The 20,589-nt window shown below is 41.5% G+C and overlaps 3 protein-coding genes across 4 annotated transcripts; 2 read left to right on the top strand and 1 right to left on the bottom strand.

The window, feature by feature from the left end:
• The first annotated feature begins 3,222 nt into the window (after positions 1-3,222).
• Positions 3,223-7,452, top strand: LOC111217992 (actin, alpha skeletal muscle A). The gene is made up of 7 exons (XM_022740075.1): positions 3,223-3,292; positions 4,221-4,357; positions 4,951-5,275; positions 5,676-5,837; positions 6,337-6,528; positions 6,639-6,820; positions 6,979-7,452. The coding sequence occupies exons 2-7, from the start codon at positions 4,229-4,231 to the stop codon at positions 7,120-7,122; spliced, it is 1,134 nt and encodes a 377-aa protein (XP_022595796.1). The 5' UTR covers positions 3,223-3,292; positions 4,221-4,228; the 3' UTR covers positions 7,123-7,452.
• Positions 7,453-8,573: 1,121 nt separating this feature from the next.
• Positions 8,574-14,073, top strand: LOC111218459 (centriole, cilia and spindle-associated protein-like). Of its 2 annotated transcripts, XM_022740779.1 has the most exons (5): positions 8,574-8,634; positions 9,558-9,971; positions 10,062-10,190; positions 11,051-11,262; positions 11,370-14,073. In XM_022740779.1, exons 2-5 carry the CDS (start codon positions 9,581-9,583, stop codon positions 11,550-11,552), a joined length of 915 nt encoding a protein of 304 aa, XP_022596500.1. In that variant the 5' UTR covers positions 8,574-8,634; positions 9,558-9,580; the 3' UTR covers positions 11,553-14,073. The 2 variants fall into 2 exon arrangements, with proteins under 2 accessions (XP_022596500.1, XP_022596510.1); XM_022740789.1 differs by lacking the exon at positions 8,574-8,634 and having other exon boundaries at positions 9,226-9,971.
• Positions 14,074-14,175: 102 nt separating this feature from the next.
• On the bottom strand, positions 14,176-20,345 carry rab4a (RAB4A, member RAS oncogene family). Its single transcript, XM_022740767.1, has 8 exons — positions 20,218-20,345; positions 19,262-19,342; positions 18,591-18,705; positions 18,267-18,329; positions 17,975-18,129; positions 17,443-17,538; positions 16,780-16,925; positions 14,176-16,361 (listed from the first exon to the last, which is right to left on the bottom strand). The coding sequence occupies exons 1-7, from the start codon at positions 20,231-20,233 to the stop codon at positions 16,810-16,812; spliced, it is 642 nt and encodes a 213-aa protein (XP_022596488.1). The 5' UTR covers positions 20,234-20,345; the 3' UTR covers positions 14,176-16,361; positions 16,780-16,809.
• Positions 20,346-20,589: the final 244 nt, after the last annotated feature.

The raw sequence follows: 20,589 nt of genomic DNA, 5'->3' as shown, positions 1-20,589 counted from the left end.
GTTCTTACCCCTTTTGGCCTCACAGTGTTCTGAGCCACATCAGTTTATTTACCACATACAGCCTTATTTGTTTGTAAAACTGGAACATAAAAACAGAATATGCAACTTGGCCAAAAATGCATGAACCTGGAACAAAAAAATAATCTTTATTAATTCATGCTGCATTTCGGTTCAGCTCATCTGTGCCACGTTTCCATTGTTGGAAACTACAGACAAATATGTTTGAGCTCCATGAAGGAAACCAAATATTATGTGACATAAATCTGACACAATATGAGACATCCCACCCCTTTTAAAACTGACTCTCTCTGATCAGGAGCCATGCTCCCAACCCTGCCTCTCTGTAGTATGTCAACACTGTCCACCCCTTCTGTTTGCTGCCAGTCATCAGGCAGAAAACCAGGGGACTATTACTTCAAATTCAAATTGTATTAAAATACAATTGTGCTTTTGGAGATGTTTTGATCGCCATCAGTAACAAAATGAGGTAAAACAGGAATTGATTAAACAGCTAGTGTTTAAACGATTTAAGTTTTACCTGCCCATTTACAATATCCATAGTATCCTCAGTCATTCTTCACTGTAACAACATACATAACAAACTGATTCAAATCTCCAACAAGATGTCCTGTCTGTTCCCTCTTAAAGAAAACTAAAGGTCTACTGTACATTTCGAGCACACTACCACACTTTAAAAGGTAGAAGACTGATGTACAGCTAGAGTATTGGTTCCAGCTATTGAATGCCGGAGCTTGTGCTATTCTTACACTTTCTCTGACACTCTCGCCCTCTGTGCTGCTCCCATGAGAGGCTTGAAAGTCCTGTCTGAGAGTGTTGGCTGAAAAAAAACATCAGACTGAATAGGTAGCAAGGTAGACAGCCATAATGGCTGAGCCTACTCTGATGAAAAAAAAGAAATCCTCCATTTGTCTCTACCTGTCCACCTCTCAAAATTTACCAGCTAAAATGATCACATTGTAGTTGTGACATTACAAAACACTAAAAAAAAAACAACTCTTTCTCCAGAGTGTCTGTCTCTCCTCCAGCTGGCTTGCTTGAATATCACCTGACAAACTAAACTCATATTTTCTACCACCTGCTACACACGCCCTTTCACCTCCCTCTTTCTCCTCCCCTTTCCCAGAGTACACCCTCCAGGATACCCTCTCGACTCTCCTCCCCCCTTGGCCCCTCTGACCTCCCCTCACCTCCTCCCTCCTTTGCCCACCCTCCCTCTTTCAGCCACCAACAACTGCCAGCCCCTTTACATTTTAGGCGTTTCACAGGCCCTCGGATTCAAAACAGCTCACAACAAGTGCATAAAAGTAGCTCAACCTTGCTCTGCGGCCCCTCTAATCGCCCCCTCCCACAACACACAACACACACACACACACCACACACACACACACACACACACACACACACACACACGTAGACCCTCATGTGCACCACCGTCATACACACTCTCACTACTTTCAGTCTGCACCCAAGACTTCGAAGATTTTCCTCCCTCCTGCTTCTCTTTTTTTTCTAGACATATTAATCAACTCCCTACCACTCCCCACCCCCCACTCCCCACCCCACCCGCGAAAAGTTTTAATGATACTCTATTAAAACTGTTCTTCAAGTGAGGGAGATCACTGAAAACCTGCAGGACCGATCAACACAACCAAGCATTTCTCTTCAACTAACTGTGCTTGATTAAAGAAAGTGAGAACGATTTTATTTTCATATTCCTAAAATCCCTTTTCATGACAAGAGAAGTGAATATGTCACATCCAGCCACTTGAAATCCATACTGACACTTTCTGTTGCTGCTATAAGGAGAATCCAGGTCATGAAAGGTTATATGTACATGAAGATTTCCCGGCTCCCATGTAAATCCAGCTTTAGGTTCTGACATGAGAATGCCATGTGGTGCAGTCAGTGTTTTTATGTTATTATATTCAGCTGTGTTTTATCACTTGTTTCATTTTTCTTTGTGGAAGACCATTTAACTCTTTCTAACCAAATGCAGATGAGACCATTTGCATGCATGTACATACACTGTACTTCTTTCTCCATTTGTCACTCCCACATGCACACACATGCACACATGCAGCAGCACCCCTCCTCCATTAGAGTTATAATTAATCCAACTGCTCCAGTGACAGAGCAGAGTAGCCCCTGCAGATAAGGTTTCAGCTGTTGGCTGTTTCTGTGGTTCTCTCCTTATTTATTCAATACGGCTCAGACAGATCTGTGTGAATCTCAGACCATGTGGTCTGCAAAGTGGCAGATTTTTTATTCAACTAATTGCAAATTGTGTAAGGATAAAAAAAAAAGAAAACATTTATTTGGTGTGCAAGTGCAGCATAATTGAGACTATGATTCAACTTTTCAGTCTTTTAATTTTACATTTTTAATGAAAAAGATCATCTGTGCACACTCACTGATACATTACATGGGGAGTTCCTACACTTACAGTATATAGATGCAAAAAAGCCTCAAATTTTCTTATCATGACTCCATATTGGGTTCAGCTTGGTGGGTCCATCAGGCAACAATTTTTAATACAATCAACTACAAACAGTCTACTTAAACTTTTATTACTCTGAAATGTTATCTCTAGAATAATGATCATATTTAATTGTCTCCACACAGTATGTTCTTCCTCAGCTTTTTTAAAGTGATTCTGTGTTATCTGGAATGGATCACGATAATGAGAATTGAAATCTTAATTGGCTTTTCAGGGCTGCAGCACCAGTGGAGCTGTCAGTCAGAAGTTGGGGTCCTGGCTCTCACTGTGGCCTAAATCTGTTCAGATGAGGGCAGCATTTTCCCATTTTAAGGCTGGATGAGGCCTACTTGCAGCAAATCTATAACCCTGCTTGGTAGCAACTGGCGTCTCCCCCTAGAAACCACCCCAGTGGCCCGCGCGCTCCTTATACGGCCCTCGAGGTGGGACCGCGAGGCTCGATGGGAGGTCAAAGCGACAGTTCCATATATGGCGCGCGCTCTCTCCTCGTCGGGTACGCGCAGCGTCACTTCTGATCCCCTCCTGAAACCTGATGGATCTGATGGAGCTCCGGCCCTCCCTCCGCGAGGCGCGCCTCCTTGATGCATCCCCCCACCCACTCCTCGGCCTGTCAGCATCCTAATATGGCAGAGGGCCGGGATGGGGGCCAGTGCTGAGGTTTGTGAATGGTGGAGGTTGGGTATATAAGGTGGACGAGCTGAGCAGAAGACCGTAGCTGGTTCAGCAGCAGCACTGGTTGGGTCATTCTCTCCGAGCCGCAGACACACTCCTAAGGTAAGACCCTGCGAGGACCTGCCACCCCTGAAGCCACTCATCCAGACTGGGACAGCAGACTAGGCTATAACCAGAGCACCACTACAGCATCTACTGGAGCAGAAGTTAGACAGGTCCGCCGGGGACAGGACCTCTGGGACCAGATACTACTACTACAGGCAACATGGGCAACTTCAGATAGGAAGAAAGAAGGAAGGAAGGCTAGACTGTGGGGGAGGCATGAGGAAGATGGGGAAAGTGTTGATAGCTGAGGTCTGAGAGAAGCCAGTAGATCGACAGGTGGTTCAGAACTACAGTGCTGGACAGGAGAAGCTATGATCTGAACTATCAGGTCTGGAACTTTTGGATAGATAAACTGATAGACGGACAAAGTAGATACAGCAGATTTGCTGTACTGAACATCTTCATAGGTGTAACACTGAAGCCTGGGAAGATGCTGACGCTGAAATGCGCCTCCAGACCAATTAAAAAGCTAGAATAGTTTACCTGAGAAGGTGATAATGAGACAAAGAGAATGCTTGTAGATTTAGTTGAATTTTAACACACCTTAGATCTTCATTTTAATGATTTTGCACAGGTTTACAAATTAGAAAATAACACAAAGGACTGATTTTATTCAAGACCAGTTTCTGATAGATATCTGAGGGAAACTGTAGTTCCACAACTTTAGTGAGATTTTAAAGGTTTATTCAGGCTTGTATGTCGTAATGGGCTGCTGTCAGTGTGCCATGGATACATTTAGCGCAAGCCAGGGGCCTGATCATTTTCATGCTCCAGTAGATGTTACAATTATTTTTAGTCTTTTTAGTCTGTTACAATCCAGACACCCAGTGTGAGATTACAAGAAACAAAGTTTTACTGTCTTTAACATACACTATGTGTCACCATGTGAATTTGATGTGATGGATTTCCTCCTCTCCTCTTACAGAAGCCAAGATGTGTGACGATGATGAGACTACCGCCCTTGTGTGCGACAACGGCTCCGGTCTGGTGAAGGCTGGCTTCGCCGGAGACGATGCCCCCAGGGCCGTGTTCCCCTCCATCGTCGGCCGCCCCCGTCACCAGGTAAACAGCGAAGAAAAGCCTCTAATAGGATCGGATAGGATAGGATAGGAGGAAAGACTAATTGGAAATGAAAAAAACAAAACAAAAAAACAATTAGACAATTACTCTAACCATCACACCTCTGGCAATCCCTTGTCCAACATTGAGAAATTGGCTACAATTTGGTTTGGTCTAATTTTAAAACAGGAAATTGAATATGCGTACAGGCAGGTGAACACTATTTTGGCAGAGGTATCCTGATGGAGTGATTAAAATATTTAACTCAGATCCCATTGTTTCAGAATGTAGTTTAGTGCAACAGGTGACAACAGCGTGAAATAATAAATCTTGAGCCATGTAATTTTGGCTCCTTTCACCTCCAGCAATGTGGCCTTTGCCTCTTCGAGGCTAAATTAGTCACAGATGAACTGAGAGTCACACAATTGCTCTCTGTCAGTCTCTGTGACGCACGCTGTTATTTGGCACATTTACGCAATGGTCACCATGCCTGTTCAAAGACTTTAATCTGGCCAGAGGAAGGTCATACTTCTCGATGGATTATTGAACGTCCCCGGCTAACCTTTCCATTATCTTGTCCTCTCCTCCCCCTTTAGGGTGTCATGGTCGGTATGGGTCAGAAGGACTCCTACGTCGGCGACGAGGCCCAGAGCAAGAGGGGTATCCTGACTCTGAAGTACCCCATTGAGCATGGCATCATCACCAACTGGGACGACATGGAGAAGATCTGGCACCACACCTTCTACAACGAGCTGAGAGTGGCCCCCGAGGAGCACCCCACCCTGCTCACTGAGGCCCCTCTGAACCCCAAGGCCAACAGGGAGAAGATGACCCAGATCATGTTTGAGACCTTCAACGTCCCCGCCATGTATGTGGCCATCCAGGCTGTGCTGTCCCTGTACGCCTCCGGCCGTACCACTGGTAAGAATGACAACAACAAACAGCTGCCACTCCTGACACAGTAGCAGCTTCCTGAACAGACATAACATATAGACTCCTTTATTATAGAATAGCGTGTAATCGACAAATATAATTGATAACATTATATACCAATTGCAACACATAGTTTACAATTAACTCGGCTACTAATGGGGCATTTTCCCCACTGAAGCCATTTTACGCACAACCTTTACGCACAGATGATCGGACATTCTGGGAATATTTAGGCTAGTTTATTGCCTTTATGTCACATACATCAGTGTGTATTTGTAAATTCTTCATCAAACACCTACTTTAGCCACAGTTTTGCTCACACCAGAATCTTTGAGGACTCTTTGTTGCCCGTTGAACTTAATTAAACTCCCTCCTTACCTCTCTTCAGGTATTGTGCTGGATGCTGGTGATGGTGTGACCCACAACGTCCCAGTCTATGAGGGTTACGCCCTGCCCCACGCCATCATGCGTCTGGACCTGGCTGGTCGCGATCTGACCGATTACCTGATGAAGATCCTGACTGAGCGTGGCTACTCCTTCGTGACCACCGGTGAGGAACTCAGCCTAAACCAAAACCAGAACATCTGAAAGGAAGAAACAACGTTTTTGCTAAGACCGCTTAGTTGCACATTATTTGGCAAAGTAAATTATTATCAAAACATTAGATTTTCTTTTGCCAGCAATTTTGTGATGATAGTCCAAGTAAAACTGGCATCAACACAGACCTATCATGTAGGACTAAAGGCAGCCGTGCACAAAGAGAATATATATATATATATATATATATATATATAATAATGGGCACAGCTCGTGTGGACTATAACTGCCTGTGTGCGCGCTGTGCCCGACAACGTTTAAAAAACACAGTGAAATGGGATGTAGCTGTAGTTTAAGAAAACTAGTCATTTCTCAGCTTCAGACGTTTCTGTGACTTAGAGTAACTTTCGCAGTTCAGCCCACTAAACCTGTTTAATTATTACGCACACGGTGACTGTGGTCTCCGCTCTTTGGCACTCTGAATAATAACTCATCAACTTGTCCCCCCACAGCCGAGCGTGAGATCGTGCGCGACATCAAGGAGAAGCTGTGCTATGTGGCTCTGGACTTCGAGAACGAGATGGCCACCGCTGCCTCCTCCTCCTCCCTGGAGAAGAGCTACGAGCTTCCCGACGGTCAGGTCATCACCATCGGTAACGAGAGGTTCCGTTGCCCCGAGACCCTCTTCCAGCCTTCCTTCATCGGTACTTCAGATATAACCTTTTATATCTCTCAAAATTACCAACATTAGAAATGTGGAGCCTTGTGCCAATACCCGCCACCCTCTTAACACTTCTCCCTCTCACCTGACCAGGTATGGAGTCTGCTGGTATCCATGAGACCGCCTACAACAGCATCATGAAGTGCGACATTGACATCCGTAAGGATCTGTACGCCAACAATGTGCTCTCCGGTGGTACCACCATGTACCCTGGTATTGCTGACCGTATGCAGAAGGAGATCACTGCTCTGGCCCCCAGCACCATGAAGATCAAGGTACTTAAAATTTATTCAGATATTAAAACTAAAATCAAGCTTAAATCCACATTAGATAAACCAAGTTTTACGCATTAATCGATAATTATGCACACGAATCTACTGGACAAATTATAATCAGTATTTGACACTAATTCACTCTCTCACTCCTCCTTCAGATCATTGCTCCCCCCGAGAGGAAGTACTCCGTCTGGATCGGTGGCTCTATCCTGGCTTCCCTGTCCACCTTCCAGCAGATGTGGATCTCCAAGCAGGAGTACGACGAGGCTGGCCCCAGCATTGTCCACAGGAAGTGCTTCTAAATCCTCCATCTTCTTCTCCAGCTTCTCCATCATCTCCATCACTTTTACCACCAGCTGTCTGGGGATCAATCGAGGAGGAGGAACAACCTCTGCGGCACAGCAACACCCTGCTGTCAATGGACTTTCTGTCTGCGCTGTTGACATTCATATGCATTTTTTTATCCTTTTAAAATGTGCATATTTTGTAGCTGTATGTTGTCTGTGTTGCACGGAGAAAGGCTGTGAAAAACCACCACTGAACCATGCATCCACCAAAAAACTTTAATAAAAAAAAAATAACAACAACATGTTGCCCAACACATGTGAATGTAAGTGTATATACATATTGATAATTTATTAAAGTCCATTATTTGGTATTTTTGACCCTGGCCTTGTTTTTCTATTAAAGGAAGGGTAGATAAAAAGGATAAAAAACAAAATCTTTGGTGAAAATCATCTTAAAATTCAATATTTAGGAATAACGCAAAGAACTGGGGAGAGAAAAGCAACCGAAATCAGCTAAATAAAACAAAGCCTAAGCCTGGGAAAAGCTAAATTGACTGAGCAATAAGCACACCTGCCGAGGTACAACACTATAACTACATGAACCAATCGGGTGCAAAGGGAAGTTCATAGAGGTCGACAGGGGTGTTGGCACGGCCTCCTGCATCATGGTTGAATGGGTGGGAGGGAAGGGGAGAGGGTGTCTCGCACTGTCCCATCTGCCCCTGCTGGTTGGGGGCTGTTAGATGACAGAGGTAATGAAAAGCGAAGCCTTCAGGCTCTGACAGTCGGAGTTTGACTTGCCAGGAATGTGCCTAGGCAGCAGCAGCTCCGCTTTAGACCGAGCGGATCAGTGGCATGGGACACCTGACACCCAGCTCTGAATCCTGTTGAGCCGCCTGCCCCGTCCCCAGACCATCTTTAGACAAAACCATACCTCGTGTACAGTGGGGCATCTCCGCAGCCCTACCTTATATGCATAGAGGCTCACCAGGTTATCTGGGTGTGGGTTAAGGGTCTGGGCTAAAAGCACAAAGGAGTATGCTGGGCGCGTCTGTGGCGCGCACACCCTGTGCCATTTATCACCACACGGATCTATTATGTAGCCTATGGTAAGCCTCTACAGCAGGCTACAGTTACAGGTATGCCTACATAAGGCAAATTTAAGATTATACTTATACTATACTTATATTCAGCGGGGTATGATGCCAATTAAAACACCAAGCAACAAGTTAACCAATTAAACTATTTTATGTGTTGAATCTGTGCATAATGTTTAAATATAATAAAACAAGCTGGCTTTTTAAGCTCTTTTACAATCTGATAGAAATCATTATCAGACAAATGGTCCAGGCGCTCGGACCGCATTCCTGACATCCCGGCCCGGGCCACCTGTTGCAGGGCGTGTTTGGCTTTTTAAAAAACGTCTTCAAGTGGGCGGAGCTTCGCTAAGAGACGCAGCCTGTGTGATTACAGCAACGCCATGAACGCCATCTGTTCTGCCCTGCTTCCGTGAAATCCAACTCCAGTGTAAGTATATTTACTGTACACAAATTTAGACGCTTGCAGCCTTGAATTTCTGCTGTCAAGCCCGGCACTGTTGTCGATGGATTGTCAGTGGGATTTTACGTTTTCTCAGCTGTATATCTGCGAGCGCGGACAGAAAGGCGATTATCGGTACTCCACATTACCATATGATTAACAGACACCTATAAATAACACATTTTGTCATGAGGAGGTAATATGGAGCAAAACGGGCAATAGACTAACCACAACAGTGTCTCTCTGTAATGTTTTATATATGAAACAGTCCAAGATGATGATTTAATGAGATTATTTTAAACCGTTGTGGTGTAATAGTATCCAAAGTTTGGAAATGAGCGTGCACTGATTTACAGATGAACAGGTTATGGAGCCTGCTGTGTTTTCATGCAGTGATTGGGACTGGCCTGTGATTTGGAGTATTCAACAGTCGTTTAGATCGGTGGAGCCAATCACATGAGGATTGGACACTTACGTCATCACGTTCAAGAATTTTCTGCAGTCAACGCTTTAATGGTCGATCAAATTTACACCCGATGCCATTTTTAATAGTGAAAAGCTGATTAAATTTACAAATAATGTTCCGCAAAAGTAGTCTTTTATGTTTATCTCAGCCCACAGAGGGAAACTAACCCCGGGTAGAGGAGGAAGTAGGCGGGTTCTTTACGCGGAAGAAGCCTCCAGCTGCTCTCCTATTGGTTTTTACTGCTTCCACATTATGGTTTAAATGTCTGGCGATGATACCAAACCTCGAAGAGCTGCGCATAACAGCAGCTAGAGGTTGCGAGAGCCCTTTTAAGCTTATAAAGCAATGTAGTAGATATGCCATAACCTATATTACAGTCCTGCCATGCGTGTGTAGCAACGCTAGCTTTTGGTCGAGTTTTTTAAGCTCTTTTGTTGGATTGCAGTTCAGAGTTTCTAAAGGGACGAGATGGTGACCAAGAAAATCCGCTCGGAGTACATGAAGAAATTCAAAGACCCCAAATGGGAGACCTACACTAAGTGTTATGAGGAGATGCTGAAATACAGGCTGACCCGCAGGCTGCTGGAGCACACACACAACCCCTGGTTCTGGAATGGCTCCGACAGTGACTCAGAGTCAGGAGGTAGAAGTCCCCCTACTCCCAATAAGAACCAGGTACAGTCTAGGACCACCAGGGCAGGGATGGAGGCTGAACTGGAGGAATGTGAGGGGTCGAGGACGGACAGACAGCAGGAGCAGCACACCAGAACCATAGAGTCTGTACCCAGGCTTCCCCTTCAAGAGGAGGAGGAGGAGGAGCAGGAGCAGGAGGAGAATGTGTCTGCTGGACACTCTGCAGGTAACCATGTGATATGAATATGACTGGAAAGTTAATACAGCATATTGGGATGTATGCATACTACTGCACAGTATGTCACTCACTCCTCAGGCTCACAGCTTGATGGTGCCAGAGAGACAAGAGTACCAGAGGAGCAGAGAGAGGAGCAGAGAGAGGAGCAGAGATCCAGCAGCAGAGGCAGCAAACAGCTATCAGTCCCCCACAGGGAGCGGGACCAAGGTAATTCAGAGTAGAAGTGTCTATCAGATATGTCTGTCAAGCCAGATACTGAGTGGTAATAATATCAAAATAAAGGGTGGAATGAAAACTTGTGAATTTGTCATAGACAATAGGGTGATAACACTTAGGGTAGAGCCTGTGCTCCCCCTTTTGGCTAGGGAGAGCAAAAAGATAATTTTGGCCATTCAGTGATCAAAAGAATATTGCACCATAAATATATATATTACTTTATTCATATGCAACTAATGTAAAGATACTGTCAAACTTCCAGTAATGCTGTCAAGAAATTGCTTCTCTTTGTTTAGTTCCGGTAAAGGTATCATATGTTATCAACCAAATGGCTAAAAATTCACAGTTAAACATTAACCCATTAAACAGAATGGAACAGAAAATAGATGTGTTGTTACTAGTAATTAAATAAACAAGACAATATTCATGAGATGTGTCTCAAACAGGTATCAGAGTTTGACCAATCTGGACAGCCATTTTATAGAGGTGTCAGAAAATGTCACGTCTCAGTGAAAAGGGAAGTCATTCAGTTCATAACATGCAAAGAAAAAACATTTTCTTTAAAATATGGCGGTAATATTGTACTGTTAGTACCACACAGTATTTTAAACTGTGTGATCAGAGTGAATTGTGACAACCCTCCCATATAGTGGTTCAGAAAGCTGAATATCAACCATATCATCGGATTGCTTAGTTGCTTGCAGATACTCCTGCTCCCATTTAATCCATATATATTTGAATATTTAAGAATTAGTAGGCACACAGTTACCGTCCATGCTTTCTACTTTGCACACATTTCTGTTCCTGGTATTTTGGCATGTCTTTACCTGTTTGCCTTTTTCTATTTTTAGAGAGAGACACTGGACGACACCGACCACAGCAGAGCAAACCCCCCAAATCCACAAAACAAACCCAGCGGGTCAGGCCTGCACCATCACGGCAGCCCAGGGAGGACAGTAAGGAGAGCAGACATCCTTTTGCTCTGTACGGTTCAGGGGAGAGGGATGCGGACATTGCAGGTAGAAAGACGCACAACGTAGGCCCCGTAGCTTCGACTAATGAGGTAATCTTTCTGTCTGTCGTTCTGTAGAATGGTGTGTGACAAGCTGTGTTGTGACTGAACACGTGTGTCAACAGGAACTGACATTCGTGTGTTTATTTTCCTGGTAGATCCATGAGTCGGCTCTACGTGCTAAGACCAGGCGCCAGGTGGAGCGTCAGGTCCAGACCCAGAGAACCGAGCGCCGGAGAGCAAAGTCTGTTGATCTGGACAAGGCCAGGAAGCTGGTTCAACCTGAGTTCAACCCCTGGCTCACTGAGTACATGCGCTGCTTCTCTGCTCGCTCTCGATAGGACACACACATGCACACACTCAGCAGAAATATTTTAGGAAGATTCCAGATAAAAAAAGAAAGTAAAACCATTATTGCCTATCACCTCTGAGGTTTAAATACACAATAATGTAGAATTAATGGGATTGATTGAGCCATAAAACAGCTCCTGAATGCACATCACTCTGACATTCAGGATGTAAACTGATAAAACCTTGAACATTGAAATTCACAGTGTGGCTTATTGACCTGGAATATATTATCATGTTTATTTTTTTTTTTTAAATAAATCAGTTTTAATATACACAATAAGAAATATTTTACACGGTAGAAAAGACTCTTGAAAGAAATAATTAAATTATTAAGAATAAGTAAATGCATAATCAATGAATATTTGTACCGTATACAGATATTTAGATGTGAATGAAGAGTCTAAAATACATTTTACAGCCATACTTTGATGCATCCATATTTTTATACATGGATACCAAACCTTATTGGAATCACACAGGAGCAGCAATGGCACATGACAGCATGTCTGAATAGATTCAGTGATTAGTATTCTTAAAAATGATTCTGAGATAAAACGAGACCAGGAACATCAGGAATGTACAATAAAGCTCACGTTGTATACACATATAAACAAAGCCAAACACACACTGGCAGATAGTTTGCATTCCAAAATACTAGAAAGCACAGCAAGATGGCTTAATCAATCAAAGTCATGCAGCTTTCCATGTGGATAGGCATTTTCTTATTTGTGCTGAGTCCTAAGTTGGCTGACATACAGAAATATGTCTGTTGTAAAGATTTTTATAGTTTTTAAATTTTCAGATCGCTTAGTGCTGTGAACTGGTTCTTGTAGATTTAACGGTTTTGTGTAACGTTAGTGGATCTTTTCTGATTTGGTGAAAGATTGTTAATCACTCACACACTCTACTGACAGTGAGACTGTGTAACCTCATGGTTGTGTTGCATTATTTCATGAGCTCATTAACACTTTTATGTGTTATTGACTTGAAATAGTTTCAAGACAAGATTTGTTTGTCCTTTACTTGTGTTAACCTGTGTATCAACCTGGTGCTAACACAGTCTGAAAATAGATATATGTGACCTTTAAAGCCATTGGGATGACTGTGAACAGTGTGTGCAGTATTGTGGATACTGCAGTCTTTCTTTTATACATTTATTGGTTGTGTGACTGTTTTTGACCAGAAAAAATGTAACATTAAAAAATACAACTAATTCCAGTTCTCTTGAGCCCATAGTAATGAAGTTTTAAAGCTTGCTAGTCATGATGATTTAAAGCCAAAAGTGGAATCAAACAAAGATGGATAAAGCCAAAGTGTAAATTACTTTTAATTAGATCTGCTACTATAAAAGTGAAAATACATGGGTACATATTAGTCACTTGCTGGTTAAAGCAGTATACTCTCCAAAGCACGACCAAATCAGACAGCACTTTGATAATGAGTCACCTTTCTTAAATATTTGTAGAGGATATTTAGGTTTTTCTGTTATGTGTTTACCTTTTGAACCTCTGTATTTTTGTTTGTACGTTTATGTGATTGTATTGAACATCACACAATATTATTTGTACTTACACAAGAAGACTAAAATTGATTTTTAATCCTTTGTATAATAGATCTGATCTTTTCATGACTGTTGAGACCGTGAGAAATCAGATCCCATGTACAGTAACCGTGAAAAAATCTGCTCTGTGCCATAAAGACTTGAGAAAAGTTATTTTTCCCATTGCAACTATAGTTATTGATGTTACTGATTTGAATGTTGTGCAGGACTAAAGGAGATGAGAGGGCAGGAGGCCTGTGCTTCACATTCAGACCTTTCACATTTCGTTTTGTTGTTGAAACTCTGAGTTCAGTATTACATTACTTGCTTTGCTTTACAAAGATTTAGTTTTTCAGTGTTTTTCTAAGTTATAGAAGTTTGAAGTTAGAAGTGAAATTTCGTGCAATATTATTATACTTTGTATAACTGCATTCAAGCCAGTGTTTTTTTTCAGATGTGACAATCTCAGAAAACAGGAGTGAAACAAGATAGTTAATTCCTAATGTACCTCATTAGTTAGTTAGTGAGACTAAACTTTATAGCTGAGATCCTGTTTATACTGTAAAGGCATTTAGTTTTTGGTGACGAGATACTTAACACGTTTTCTAGGTTTATTTGGTAATCTGTTAGAGAGATCCACCAAGCCTTTCACTATTCCTTTCAACAGGATAGTGTCATCCTAAATGATCATCACACTGCAGAATATTGAATCAGGGGTAATAACTAATAAAATATAATTAATTTACTGATGACACAGGATGTAACAACTATAATACTGTAAAGCTGCATAATTCTGTACATTTCACTGTTTACATAGGATATTAGGCTTTGAACAAACTATGTACATAATTAAAATGATTCAGACTGTTGACAAACTGTTGAGGTTAAATGGTGTGGTCCAAAGCTTTCAATAAATCACTTTTTCACCTGTCACACTTTAAAGAACATTAAACATCAACATTGCAACAGTGCATTCTGGCTCTGGCATGTCCTAGTTTATCAGTGGTTCAGCCCAAAATTGTGTATTTACTGTACATACTTGTGGGTTTGTGTGCACTACTCTACTAATTTTATCTGCAATTGCTTCATATATTTTGTCCATTGGAAATTCCTTTCATAGAAAAAACACTTATGTCCAAGATTTCAAGAAAAATCTGCTTTTCAAAGAAGATGCTTTATTCGTAGTCATTTTTATTTTAAAAACCATATGCTTTTATCATACACAATAAATTAAAAATCCATGATATGATGATAAAAACAGACATACATAAATATAAACAAAGGACTTGATGACATAAACACAAGACAGCAACCTGCCGTGGAGCAGCCAAAACCACTATCAGATCAAACACTTGAGATTATTCTAATATGAAATATTTCTACAGTTTGAAGTGTACTTCATTTAAAAGTTTAATGCATAATTTTTTGGGGAAAATGTAAAAAGAAATTTAAAATCATAAATGATATGTTATTGTAATGTTTGAATACACCTATGCAAAAAATACCTCTCAATCACAATTTTCAAAAATGTTTGTGTTTTTGTTGAGAGCTTTATGTTGCTGGACTATTTCAAAGTTAAAAACGAGACATAAAGTATCTTTGGAGACAAAAATCAAGCACACATCAGGTAACTTCATATCATTGCTAAATGCATTCAGTTAGTATTTACCAACAGCCGGCAGCAGTCAGTCAGGTATTCATGTAAACAGGCAACATTTACTGTAATAAATCAGTCATTAGTCATAACTGGAATCCTTTGGACAAAGAAGTGTGTTACACTGTCATTTAACGGTGAATGGTGAATGTGCCATTGTGAATTAAAAGATGACATTTTACTTTCACAGTACAAATGATTCAGATGAACTAGAACAGAAAACCAAATGTCTGTTCAGAACAATTCAGGTTGCCTCTGTCTGTTTTTTTGTAAATCTATGAGCTTGAACAATGATAAAACAGCATTTTCCACATAATGGTTAGTCCATAATGTAATCCACATCAACTTGTCCCAATTACAAATAAACATAAACGCTGCAAACAGTACTGCCCACATATACTGTTGCCAGTGTATTGTAGCTTAACATGATAATTATACAGTGGTGCATGAACCTGATGCTGGATATGATTATCCACTTTGATATACATATAATATCTCTTCTTAATGAAATACTCTGATATTCTGTTTGAGAAAACATGCGTCAATCTCTATATACAGAAACACTATACAGTGTGTAAGATGCTGCAAGGGTACAGGAGGAGAGATTTAGAAAGGCAGAGAGCTGTGTAAAGAGACAGGCAGGCAGACAGGTAAGCAGATGTATAGGAAGGTAACAGAGAGAATGATGGAATGTAGAAAAAAAAAAAAAGCAAGAAAGGGAGAGATGGGGGGCATGAAGTGTGATTTGGCCACTGCATTGCCAGGGGGCACTCTACTAGGACAAAGTACAGATTCAGGAAGTGCAAAATGTATGAGCAGTCAGTAGACTGTTAGTGGTGTGTTTAAAACAGGGGAGCGGGAAGTTCACGGGCAATCAGAGCAGGTGGATGGAGAAAGAGAAGTAATGTGGCAGGGAAGGGTTTTAAATAAGTTAAAGGAACAGTTCAACAATTTGGGAAATGTGTTTTCTTGACAAGAGTTAGATGAGAAAATCAATGCGTCATGTCTGTGTAGTAAATGTCAAGCTGGAGCCAGGCGGTGTTTGGCTAAGCTTAGCACACATACGGGAAGTAGGGGGAGGGGGCTACTCTAGGTTGCTTCAAAATTTAAATATCCACCTGTCAACGCCTTTAAAGGTAACATTTAACACTTTACATCTCATTTGTTTAATTCAAACACAAATTTTCCAAAATGTCGACTATTCCTTTAGGTAGTGAAGATGGGATGTAGTGGAAAGACAACAATGTGGTAGGTTGGGAGATAAGCAGGTGTGAGGGCAGATCAGTGGAAAGGTAGAAGAGAGAGAAAGGTTACATGTCACGTCCTGATTGGAGGGCTGGGGAGGGTTTGGTCCAATAGAGGAGCAGGTTGTTGGATGTGGGTGGTCTCTGGTCACCTTGGAGATGCTCAGAGGTCTGAGGGGTGGTGTGGCTCTATGTAAGTGCAGCCATGACAACAAAGGTTCTGAGGGTTCTCAAGGTTCCGTGCGAAGGTCGAAGATCAAAGGTCAGGGAGGAGTCACCAGCACCACAACCTGAACCCAACACTGTCTGGGTCCCCAATGGCTGTTCTTCTCTTGGTCTTCACAAACCTGTCTGAAACACACTAAACACATGCCAACGCGTACACACATACACACATACACACACACGAACGGAGATTTTTGAAGAAGTAAATACAACCCCTGTAGCACACAGACAACAAAACGTGAGCTCCTTGTCAAATGTTGATACACTGTCACTTTTCTTTCATGAACCTAAAAAAATAGAAAAAAGATTAAACAGTAATTGTGGCATGTGCAAAAGTCAGTAGTTAGCACCCCTCCTTCGTCAACTGTTAAGCTTTTATGACGTTACAAAAAAACTCAAAAACCTCTCCACTCTCAGTCTAAATTTAGATTGCAGAAGTTTGCAAATCACAAGATGAGTGACAGGAGTGTGGATGAAGGGTCGCCTCTGACGCTCATATCATTATTATACAATGCACACACAGTAAAAATACATTGATACTCTGGCCCTTTCACCTTGCCTGTGTATGTTACAGGGCACCTCCACTAGCAGCCACACTCCTGGGTGCCCTGGGGCTGAGCACGACGAGGAGAACGGAGCTGTCGTAATGCAGCGTCGCCATATTGGATACCTGACCCCATCCTCTCTGGATCCAGCTCTCCTGAAAAGGAGGAGACAGAAAAGTGAGCGCGTGGGGTTCATGTTGGGATCACCACCAAGTCCGAAAAGATGTTTTTTAAAATATTTTTTTTTGTTTTACAATACAGTTAAGAATACAGTTTACTGAGTACACTGCCAACCAGTCATGTCATGGTAAAAAATATCCTGAAACAAAAATACTACATTTAAAAACTACGTTTTCCATCTGCTACATCCCTTTTTGTTATTTGTGAATTGTGAACTCATCTGGTTTACAAGGAATTCCACTCCCCTCATGTGATAGCATTTCTATTTATCTTGTTGAGGCTGTCCTGGCTCCAGCCAGGTGTAGGGTTATTGGTTGGGATTTGTAAAGGACACATTCTTTGCATGTAACTTCAACTCTGAAAAATTATCCAATTATCCATTATGCTACAGTGTGGGGTCTAGGGTCTGGAGTCTGCCTTGTTGATCGTGTTAGGAAAAGGAGGGTTTTAGAATCGGGGGTTAGGGTTATGGGCGAGGATTAGAGATCCTACCTGACTCTATCTTGTTGAGGATTTTCCGAGCACACTGCACAAAAGCCTCTTCAACGTTCTCCCCTGTTAGAGCACTGGTCTCCAGGAACATCAGCTCTGACAGACACACCCACACACACACACACACACACACACACACACACACACACACACACACACACACACACACACACACACACACACACACACACACACACAGTGGTATCATCATATCACATAAGTCCTCATGCCACATATACCACAAATGGACACAAATCATGTGCAGAACTATCACTGTTATCATCACACATTACATAAAACCAAGTTCAATTGCAGATATCAGTACTTCACTCCTTTGTAATCTTAACAATACAACCATTTTATTTTGAGCAACACAACTTTTGGCATACAAACAAGAGAACTGCATTTCTTTCAAGAAAGCTATTTTAAGTCCTTTGTCTATCAATATGTCAAGGTGAAATGTATAAATTAAGGCTTTATACAGAAAGAACCAATCAATCAGTCCAATTTGAGCACAAAGTGTTGATCCTACCGTTCTCCTGAGCGAAGCGTGAAGCCTCCAGGAATGTGACCTCTCTGTCTGTATCGAGGTCCTTCTTGTTTCCACACAGAATGATGACGATGTTCTGACTGGCCAGCATCCTGGCATCACTCAACCATGTGGTCAGAGCGTTGTATGTCTCTCGACTTCAGTGCAGGCAGAAACGGAAAGACGAGAAACGGGTTAAATTTTAGAGAGAAGTGTAGGAGCTGACTAAAAAGAAATAATGAGGGACATGACACTGAGGTGATCTGAAATCATGTTCTGTGACTGGTTGTTTCACCTGGTGATATCATAGACGAGCAGGGCTCCTGCTGCTCCTCTGTAGTAACTTCTGGTCACAGACCTGACACACACAATTTAATAGACAAAGTCAAGACATATTATGTGGTGACTTACAAAAAAAGCTAAAAACTTTATGTCATCCTCTTTTTCAAAACATGAAATTAACAACGCCTATGCTACAGCAATAACTCCAGTGCAATACAGCGAATTAATGTACTTAGTTACACCTCTGTTTGACAAGTCACAATGTCTGCTGTGAAAGAAACCTATTCAATTTTTCTTTCAAATTGAACCTGAACATTTATTTGGTATTTTTCTCTACCTGAACCTTTCTTGTCCTGCAGTGTCCCAAATCTGCAGTTTGACCATTTTGTTGACCACGCTGATGATCTTGGAGCCAAATTCCACTCCAATCGTGTGGTTGGATTCATCCTTAACTGGAGGACAAAATAAAACATAGAATTTCCATTAATAGTAAATAATTGCAATGCATAGTGATGATCTGCAGTATACCTTTACAGTAAAAAAAATGCACTGCATAAGACAATAAATATAAATATCTCAACTTATAACCTCTCTGGAGACACATTGTTGTCTCTGAACTAAACCAAAAAAAGCAAATCCAATTTTCACATGCAAATACGTGTTGATTTCTCATAAACACTGAATGCACCAATTTTCACACATCTACAATGTGTACTGTGTTATACCCTTCAATGCAGTGCAAATTACTACTTAATTAGGATGTAAACATTTGTCTGAAGAACTATACTAATATAGTGCAGAGTTTTATTGATCTATATGTTATATATTCTGTTTATTGAAAGATGAAGCTAATGAAGTGGATCATTTCAGGACTTTGAAAGTTTTTCAATAACAATACATATGACATACTATTTCTAGGAGTTTTAGACAACACTACTTTACTGCACTAATACCAGAAGTCAGAAAAACTGTGAATCATGAATGATGTCCTGTGTATTTGTGACTTACATCTCTTCTCTATGAACTGGTGCAGCAGACAGGATTTGCCTGTTCCAGCATTCCCAATCACCAGGAATTTGAACAGGAAATCTGAGGAGGGAACAGACACACACACACATATATAGTCACAAGAAGATTTGTCTGATTTGTCTACTACTGCAATCATGACTGTCATAACTAGAATCAAACCAATACATGAGCTGGACAACATTTCCTTACCACAGTTATACTGGTGACAATATAATACCAGCTGATTAAGAAATTGCAGTACAGAATGATCTGTTTGTGATCATGTAGAAAGAGTAATAAATTGTTCATCTCAGGTGTTCTGCTCAATACATATCACACAATCTTTAATAATCATATTCAGAGTATCCTTAATAATAATCCTGATCATCTGTGGTAATATAAAAATAACTCATTCTGTGGGATGGAGGAATGTGAGTTTTCCCACGAATAAACACACTTAACACTGACATTAATGAATAGTGGTTTTGGGACTGTACATTAGTATCTGAGCTGCAGTTCAAAATCATGATCATCCTAATATGAAAGGTTCAGCTAATCCAACCTCACAAACCATGGTTATCATCTTAATAGCTATCACCTACATTCCTTGTATTTTGTGTGGTTTACAGGATGCACAGCTCAGATATTCATATCAGCTCCATCATCCTCAGGTGCCAGATTCCTGTCCACTCCGCTAACCTCTGTGGGGATTTGTGACCTTATAAAGTCGATACATTTTGTCTGTACAGCCAGAGTAAACGCAATTGTATAGCCTCTATGGATTTGCTTACGCTGACATGACATTTTTAAGGCCAGGAGCCTCCACCAGCGCCTCGGTTAGCCTGTCAGCTATCTGTTTACGGTGAGAAAAACCTCTCTCGGCACACCTGCCTCATCCCCATCTGTGGCTACAGGAAGATGTTAATGGTGGACACTTGTCAAAACACCCTCCTTACCGTAAGACTCCGACATCGCCAGTGTGGCGGTTTGACAGGTAAAGGTAAGGAAGGGAGTAGTAGTAGTTCACAGATTGATAGCTAGCTAAGTAAAGGAAAATAGTCCTGTTGATGATATCCGCGGATTCCAGCAGCTTTTCCCCTCCGACTTCCCGTACGTGCTTTGCCGTTTCAAAATAAAAGCAAGACTAACGGGCCAAATATTGTAAAGTCTCAAGACTGCCGCCGAGTGGCACTGTTAACCAGCTAACAGTTTTTGGATATGCCTCTTTCCATTCCACACAACAAATATTTATCATAAGAACAAGTTTAAATTAATATTTAAATTTGCCAAATAATATACCCATTGTATATAGAATATAAATGCCATTC

This window comes from Seriola dumerili, unplaced genomic scaffold (genome assembly GCF_002260705.1).
Source record: "Seriola dumerili isolate Sdu_G_001 unplaced genomic scaffold, Sdu_1.0 BDQW01000003.1, whole genome shotgun sequence".
Classification (NCBI taxonomy): domain Eukaryota; kingdom Metazoa; phylum Chordata; class Actinopteri; order Carangiformes; family Carangidae; genus Seriola; species Seriola dumerili.
This window is presented reverse-complemented; position numbering and strand designations above follow the sequence as displayed.